The 8,812-nt window shown below is 38.1% G+C and overlaps 2 protein-coding genes across 2 annotated transcripts; one reads left to right on the top strand and one right to left on the bottom strand.

Moving 5' to 3' along the window:
• The first annotated feature begins 39 nt into the window (after positions 1 to 39).
• Positions 40 to 850, top strand: LOC149146408 (protein IQ-DOMAIN 6-like). The gene has a single exon (XM_089452750.1). It carries the CDS (start codon positions 40 to 42, stop codon positions 730 to 732), a length of 693 nt encoding a protein of 230 aa, XP_089308876.1. The 3' UTR covers positions 733 to 850.
• Positions 851 to 1,514: 664 nt separating this feature from the next.
• LOC149146407 (putative methyltransferase TCM_000336) lies at positions 1,515 to 3,178 on the bottom strand. The gene is made up of 4 exons (XM_089448700.1): positions 2,984 to 3,178; positions 2,465 to 2,878; positions 2,103 to 2,375; positions 1,515 to 2,006 (listed from the first exon to the last, which is right to left on the bottom strand). The coding sequence occupies exons 1-4, from the start codon at positions 3,050 to 3,052 to the stop codon at positions 1,629 to 1,631; spliced, it is 1,134 nt and encodes a 377-aa protein (XP_089304826.1). The 5' UTR covers positions 3,053 to 3,178; the 3' UTR covers positions 1,515 to 1,628.
• Positions 3,179 to 8,812: the final 5,634 nt, after the last annotated feature.

Raw genomic sequence — 8,812 nt, 5'->3', positions numbered from 1 at the left:
AATTGTTTTCAGCAATGGAGAAGCAATTCGAAAGCAAACATGAATTATGTTAGAATTGAGCCAGACAAAAATAGCCGGGGTTGGAGCTGGTTAGAACACTGGATGGCTGCAAAGCCTTGGGAGAATAGACTCATGGAACAAGACCAAATGGATGCTTGTGAAATTCAGTCTCTCAAAAGCTATGATGATGCTGGAGAGAATATGAGGAAATCTCATGAACCAGGCAAAGTTAAAGTTCGCAGAAACAATATTAGTGTTCGTGTTGCTGCAAAACCACCTTCAGCGGTTTCCAGTCATCCTACTGGTAGATCATCTTCAAAGCCTAGCTCTGATATCCAATCTGATGAGAGCTCAACAATCTCAAGGGGATCATGTACTCCAAAATCTGGAAATACTCTGCAGACATCAGATGAGAGTGTGGGAAGGCCTAATTACATGAACTCTACAGAGTCTGCCAAGGCTAAAATACGCTCGTCCAGTGCTCCAAAGATAAGACCCTCATATGATGATCTTCAATTGCAGAAGAAAGTTTCTTCATATAATGTTGAAGTGAAGAGCACAGCCGGTTCAGATTCTTCTCTGCATGCTTGCAAATTGATTCCACCTATGTTGAGATCTGACAAATCATCTACCAAGAGTGGAGAGATTTCTTCTTGTTCTTATGGAAAGTCCCAAAAACCCTTTTATCAATGCTATGTTTCAGAGTTCTATCGTGTCACTACTAGTGGCTGAAGGTTGAAAACTCTGTTGTGAATGGTTTGAGCTACAGTGACCAGCATTTCATGGGCATTCTTCTGTATGTTTGAACAGAAGTTCAACTTAGCTGCAGAGATTAAGATTTCAGCTTCCAGCTGAACTGTCAGATGCTCTTTAGGAGTGGAGAGTAAAATTTTGAGTTCAATTTTAAATAGTTTTTACTTAAGAACTCAAAAGAAGACATGAAATATTTTCATTTGTTTAGTTGGGCCAACATGAAACATCTGTTTGTGGTTGCACAAAGCGGGATCAAAATGTTGGTGCTAGAATCTAGGCCTCATTACTGACTCTATAGTGTTGTTTCTCAAGGTTGTCCTCTGCCACTTAAGGTCCACTAGAGTAGTCTTGCATGTGTTTAGTTCTTTTTATGATGGAGAGAAACCCATTTTGAAATCACACAACTTCTCTTCTATGCTATTATTTCTTATGCATTGTATAAAATTTCAACTTCTTTTTCTATACTATTATTTCTTATGCCATTGCCTTATGGTGTTTCCTTTGCAACATGTGTTACAAATGCTAGTAATATATATTATATATATGAATGAGGAAAGAGCTAACCAGCCATATATTGGGTATTTAATGCCCAAATATATGCACCCAAGTTAGCCCGATAACACAGGGGCGCCCAAATATTATTTAACTTGCGTGCATATATTTGGGCATTAAATACCCAAGATATGACTAGTTAGCTCTTTCCTATGAATGCTACCAAACTTCCCATAAATAATTATTACAACTAAACAGACAACTCCTCGTAATTAACTCTTTCTTTGAAAAGTGTAGCATTGAAACTTCGACACTGACAAATTGCCCCAAAAATAGGGACAAATGCATGAGCCGTCCTTTATTTTTCAACATTACTAAAGCTTTCATTTACGCTGGAGGACGATAACCAGATCTCCTCCCTTCTCTGCATATTCGATGAAATCACTCAATCTCCTCGCCATTATTTCTCCATATTTCTCGAACAACGCATCCATTATTTCTTCTCCAAAATGGTGTTTCATTAGACTTTCCAACACTGCTCTGAATTGCTTTGACAGGGTTTTACCATATGATTCCTTTGCAGAGGCTGAGCCTGTTATGGCTTCCAATTCCTCTTTCGGAACATTTTCTGATCGTCTCAGAAGCTCCAGTCGTTGTACTTCGAATGAACCCTCTTTCGCTATTTCATTGCTTACTTCCTCTGGACATGGACAATATATGGGGATGTTGAACGAGTCCACCTTCTCCTCCTCGATAAAACCCTGCATCAATAAAACGTCTCGACTTATAGTTATAACTATTTCAATCCACTACAAACCCATTTCCCATTCAAAATGAAGGTAAAAGCTATAAGTTACCTGATTTACCAATTCATTCAAAATGGTTCCTAATAATTTGAAGGCGAGGCCGAAAGGACCCTGATCGGTTGGATCGTGAGGTGTTCGACCCAGTAACAGCAAAAACATGCGGCCCCCGCCAACCATCTCCTCTGCACGGGATCTCAGAAACGTGTTGAAATCCCTCTGAAATTGAAGAAAATACGCTTCGCCGACTGCCCGACATCCGCCTTGGCAAAAGATATTTCCCTTGTTCCATGTTGCTGAATTTTTCTCTAAAATCTCAGCTGGAACCTGATCATCCTCACACGAAAACTAACCTAAGAATCCAGAGTAAGCTATACTTATTCTAGTAAGTTATATATGTGTTTGTGAAAACATACCTGGGAAAACCAGTGAAGACCAAACGAAGAATGAACGAAATGGAGAGCCTTGTCTGGAAATAGCCTTCCGTAGAACGAACCCGGTACACCTGCTGCGAAATACGATCTATCTACGGCTTCCTCTTCATTGTGATTATCAGTATTTAGTGAAAAAGAAGGCAAAATTCCAAAGAGCGAGTTAAAATCAGAAGCCGGAAGATCGTTAAAGAACACTTGAAACTGCGGAAGAGAAATTCCCGCAGCCGTATATTTGGCTTTGAGGGTGTTTGTTATATTTTGGGCGGTGAAGAGAGCATTGGGGCTGGACGAACAACCGAGGTCTGCAATGCGGAACGTGTTGCAGCATTCCATCATCATCTTCATAGATAAAAGTGTTTCCTCCAAAATAGGCTTTACAATGTCTGATCCTCTCCTCTGCAATATGGCATTGCCATCAATAGTTAGAAAACACAAAATTATTCCAATCGAATATATGGTTATCAGTACTGTAAAAAAAAATGATGGATTGAAATTCAAAACCTGGAAGAAAGAATTTTGAGCATAGCTGCAATCTCCGAGGCCAGCGTTCATATGAAGCACTCTCTCCATCTCCTTGCAATCACAAGGCAAACCAACAAAATACTCCTTTAAATAGCAAATGAAACCAACAACTTCATTAAACAATATTTTCCAGCAAGGCGATGGACATCAAATTCAACTTTCTCGTGCTGTTGAACTTTTATTTATTTTTCCTACTGCTGCTGAACAGATTTTGGAATCTTACAGTCAGGATAGAAGTCAGACCTGTATGATTCCAGGCACCTTCGGGTTAACCTGTATGCAATTAACGTAGGGATGGTTTGGTTGGCTTTTAATGCAGTGGTAGATGAGCAGTTGGTAAGTAGTGTATGTGTTTTAAGGTGGAATATATAGATGGATAAGTATGTGTATATATTAAAATATATTTTATTGAATTATTGTATAAATATTTAAAAATTATGGTATAAATATTGTAAGTGTATTAAGGAATTATGGTAAAAAAATGTCTCTCAGTTATTTACACGACATTCTATTATGCAAAGGTTACACTAAGACTTTCAAATTATGATACAATTAAAAATTTGAAAATTATTCCTTTCAAAAATATTAAAATAAATATTTGTCTTCAAAAGTTAAACGTCATAACTTGTTTTGGTCAATGTTGAAGGAATAGTTATCAACAACTAATTGATTGCTAGAGTTTTTAGTCATTGAATTTTTTGTTTGATGCCTATTACCTTGTTTTGACCAAGAAACCTTCTCAACCATTTAAAATTTCATATTCAATTTTGTTATTTTATATATATGTTATGATTGATTCTACTTTTGTTGTATAATTATTACATGTGAAGGTCTTATTCTAACCTTTGCACAATACAATGTAATGTGGATAATTGCTTCAAAATTTTATGTCATAATTTGGAGGTAGTTGCAATATTTATGCCATAATTTTTAGATATTTGTACAATGGTTTTCCATTATTACCATTTATAACAAGGGCTACATTGTAGGTAGTACTTGTGGCTTAGCTTAAATATAGTTTAACTAAAGTAAGAAATAACAAAGACAACAACTTCATCACAAAAATAAAACAACTAATAAAATGTTGTACGGTTGAATGTCATCACCAAAAATTAAGAAATATGATTAACTAATATTGTTTATATTAACATATATACACTTTAATATATATGTTATTTTGTTTTTATATATATATATATATATATATATTAAATTTGCTAAAATTGGTTTTTAATATAATAATAAGTTATCTTAAATTGAAAATAAGGAGAAAAAATAGAATTCATGAAAATGTAAATAATAGAAAAAAATTAAATTAAAAAAAAAAGAAATAAATCTAAAAATAAAAATTTAGTAACTAAGAAAACACATAATAAGACCTCAACCAATCACTTTACAAATAAACAAATTTAAGTAATAATAAAAAATAACAAAAATTGAATTCCTAATGTTAAACTATGGATAAGCAACATAATTTTTTTGTCAAAGACAAACTAATACCCAAGTCAAAACAAAACTGAATGTAATACCATGCATGTGGCAAGTATAATAAAACTGCCTAAACTTAAAATCCTTGAAAATAGCTCATACTACATAAATAACATATTTACTATTAGTTGTTGTCCTCCATAATTTAAGCAAGTATTGGTATAATTGTGAATTAGGCATTACATATTTAGAAATTTGGCAAAACAATTTTACTATTAATTTACTTTATTTTAAATTTTTATGTCTAACATTTCTACAACATATTTAAAATATCACTTCGGATATTTATTTCTAAAAGTGAAAATTAGACGCACTAATAAGAGCACTATTAACAAGGTAATCATATCTAAGTAAGGGTAGTAGTAGAATACCATATATATGCATATGATACATTTTCTTAGTGTCATAACCATGTCTAATGCGAAGAATGAGAGAAACATATTAGTAATATCCATATCGTTCAAGTTATTATCAATTCTTTTTTGGCTGAAGCAAGAATAGGACCTTCTATTCATATGAAGCTAAAAAATTGGTTACATAAAGTACAATACCCCCTAAGGAGCAGAATGCCAAAGAGTTAACTGGTGCCCTGTGCTTTGGGAACTGAGCCAACTACTCGAGAACCTGGCTAAGGGCCCACAAAACCAAACAACCTTCTAAACCAAATGAGGTGAAATCAAAAAGCCAATAAGTGGACCCGAAGAGAAAATAGAGACCGCGGTGAAAATATTTCGGTTCCGCAAGATAGATAACCATCGAGCAGTTGTTCCGCCCAAAATCTCCCTAACCCGCTCCTGAGATGGAACGTGCAAGAAATATATCCCGGTCCCACCAACAAGCACAAAAAACCTCAGTCGTAGATCTATCACCACTGGATCCAACGAGTGTGAAGGATATCGGGCTGGAAAGAAGAGCGAGGAATACCCGCCCGATGAAGGTGGTATTCTCTCTCCTCCTTGAGCCACGTGTTGAATGGTTAGTGGCATCAGAAGCATTTCTGTAAAACCACTTATGGTAATGCGGACGCCTGATAACCACTGTAACTGTAGCAAAACCACCTTGTACTGTAGCAAAGTTGTTGGTGCCACCTTTTGGTTTCGCGCTCTTTCTCCTCTGCCTTCCATCCATCTACGAGACCCAAATATACCAATTCTCGGGTTGCCTGTTTGTTAAACCCTTAACATCCATCTTCTTAATTTTCAACTGACTGTTTCCCCTTCATGTACTGATAATGCTCCCTATCTGCGTGAGCCAGAGTGTAGCAGTCCTCACACAGTTGTCCTACAGGAACCGACTCCCATGAGCAACACTTTTTGTCTCTTGTGCATAGTACCCCTTCATTAGCTAGCCGGTCCGCCACTCTGTTGGCATCTCTTCGCACATGAACAAAGCTAAGAGTTCTAAGTATTCTTAGGTGAGATTGAATTCGGTGATAGACCTACGAAAGTCTCCAGTGGTTTGAAACTTTGTCTGGTGTTGTGCCAGTGCCTATCCTTTTGACCGAATTAATTGTTAATTCCGAGTCTGCCTCTATGATTGTGTTATGTAAATTGTGCTCAATCAAAATTTCTAAGCCTTGCTCAATGGCCATGAGTTCTGCCATATTGTTAGTTTCCCTCCCCAAATGACTGTGAAAGATGACTTTTATATTTCCCTCTTCATCTCTTATGACTCCTCCATAACCAGCATCCCCAGGGTTTCCTTTTGAGGCTCCATCTATGTTGAATTTCAAAAATCCATGGGGAGGGGGTTGCCAGAAAGCCTTTCCTTCTGATATGTGCCTTGCTTTCTTTTTTATGCCCTGAGGGACATGTGACTGGAGCCCCAACAGTTCGAGAATGTGAGCATCCCGTTGACCAGGGGGTTTCTCAGGAGGTTGCTTCAGAAGGGCATTAACTGTTTCTTTGAGCTGTTTTAGGATCTGAGCCATGATGCTTTGTGTTGAACCAGATTTAGCTTTGAAGATCCTATTGTTGCATTCTTTCCAAACATCCCAGATCAAAAATCCTAGAATCAGAGTCCAGGCTAAATTGATTGTCTCATTATCTGAGAAGTCTTTCCTCCAATTATTTAAAGTTTCAGTAATGTCATTTTCGTTCCTGATTGTTTGGTTGAAGATAGAGGCCACCCAATTCCATAAGGTGGAGGTGAAAGAGCAGAGGTTGAGAAGGTGATCCATAGTTTCCTCCTACAAACCACATAACTGGCATCTTGATGGACCAGCAAAACCTCTCTTTCTGAGATTTTCCTATGTTAGAATCTTTTTATGTTGTACCAGCCATATGAACATTTTGATCTTCATCGAGTGTGGGTTGTTCCAAATGTCTTTCCAAGTCTTGTGAGGGCTTGAGTTGGAGCCCAAGAGGTTGGAGCCTCAAAACTGAACATGACTAAAGTGATTAGGGGTAGGTGCTCCTAAGTGTAGAAACACTGCTAAACAGAGTTCGTGCTCTTGAGGTTGGAGCCTCACTGAAGTCCAAGTTGGAGCTTGGCAACTATTCACAGTCAAATACATACTTATATTGTATTTTATTTCATTGTATTGTCTTGAGTTTTAATAAAATCGTTTATTACTGTTGTTGGTTTCTGTGTTCTGTGTATACATATACATATCTATATATGCTGTTGGCAATCACTAGAATAAAAAGTAAGAAATACTGATTCACCCCCCCAGTATTTCCAACAACGTCCTGTGTTATTGTCTTCACACAACTCTAGCTGCAGTGTGGCCCGTGTTAATTACCCGAGCCTTCCTTAATTAGGTTATGTTCGCTAATTACTTAGAATGTTTTCATACATAATCATTCATACCAGTGTTTATCAAGTGCATGCATATAAATAACCAGATAAAAATAATGCATAACATCAAAATATAGATCTATGAATAGATGCACAGTACTCTAAATCAAACTTATCTTTATTAATAATCCTTTTCAAGTTCAGTTCAATTATAGACCCGACTACGCCCTGTGCACTTAGTTGCAGATCCTCTTCCTACTGCTACAACCCAATACACTTCAACTTTCCCCTTTTGCTCTAACCATGCCTTCGCACCTATCTATTACTTTCTTTCTAAAAAACTATCTTTACACTTAGAGCCTCACTTTATTTATACACTCCCATGGTCTGCAGACCATCGGTAGGCTGACACAACTTTACGTTATTTTACAATTCTTAGGGTGGACAACCCTAGGAATCATCTTAGACTTTCGCGCTCCGCGCCCATACTTCGCGGAGTCTTACAATACAATTGACCAAAACTCGAGCTTTAAGCCCCAAAACCTGTTGTAGGGGATCCCATGCCCAACAGGCCCCCAACACAATCATCGTGACTCACCCCGAGTCATTGTGAAACGATCTTGGCACGGAGCCCTTCCAACTGTGCTTGTGTTGCTCGAAGGTCCGCAATGCACTGTTCTGTCGTTTTCTAGATCTGCTGCACTCTTTCGACTGAATGCTCGCTGTCAGTGGAAAATCCTTGTCTTAAAGCATGCATCACTTTCATCTGTGCGAGCTTCCTTCGATATCAACAGCGATGAGGAAGGCCTCATAAATCCAAGGCTAGATGTGTGCTTTAAGTACTAACTCTTTTTGGTGCGTGACATCAACTTTTTCCTTCAATGCCTTCGCTTGTTGTAGCTTCGCTAGCCGCTAGGTCAGGACCACTATCTGTGACATTCTGTCCACACTGTCATATTGCATTTGAAGCTCTCACGCCTCTATTTCCAGGCGTTGTATGGTGGGGTCCTCCTATAAAGAAGTGAGGACCGTGAAAGATTCTTCCAACATAGTCGTACAGGTCTGCATTGCTTGTCCTATTTCCTCCAGCCCCTTTTGGATAGAACTAGTGCACTGTTCCATAACTTTCGAGGGCGTGGATGACTATGCCTTTAATCGCAATTCAACAATCTTAAGGTTAAGGTCCAACTAGATCCTCGTCGCTTCCTCTTTTGCCTCACGGAATCCACTAGCCAATTTGTGAATCCACACTCCTATTGGTAGGTATGTCGCAATTTCTAATTCTAGGGCACGGCGACATGCTTCCTCTACTATTTGTTTCAACTGCTGATTCTATGCAAACGCTTCATCACGTTGTAGGCTAAGCTGCTCGATGTTGATTTACTGTTCACTAAGTAGTTGCACTGCGCATCCTTCCCTAGCGCGGAGTTATGCTATCATTCCGTCCTGTAGCTAGTATAATATATCCCGTGGAAGGGTAGCCAAGTAGAGGCCAAGCCCCTTGATCTAGCCCACTGCGGCTCTATCCTCCATGCTATCTGTTGTTAGTGCTCCTTCCAGAAGCATGACGGTGTTAGCCAT

The sequence above is a fragment of the Pinus tabuliformis genome, chromosome X, assembly GCF_031772625.1.
Source record: "Pinus tabuliformis cultivar Carrire ecotype Pingquan chromosome X, CPIR1, whole genome shotgun sequence".
In the NCBI taxonomy this organism is placed as follows: domain Eukaryota; kingdom Viridiplantae; phylum Streptophyta; class Pinopsida; order Pinales; family Pinaceae; genus Pinus; species Pinus tabuliformis.
This window is presented reverse-complemented; position numbering and strand designations above follow the sequence as displayed.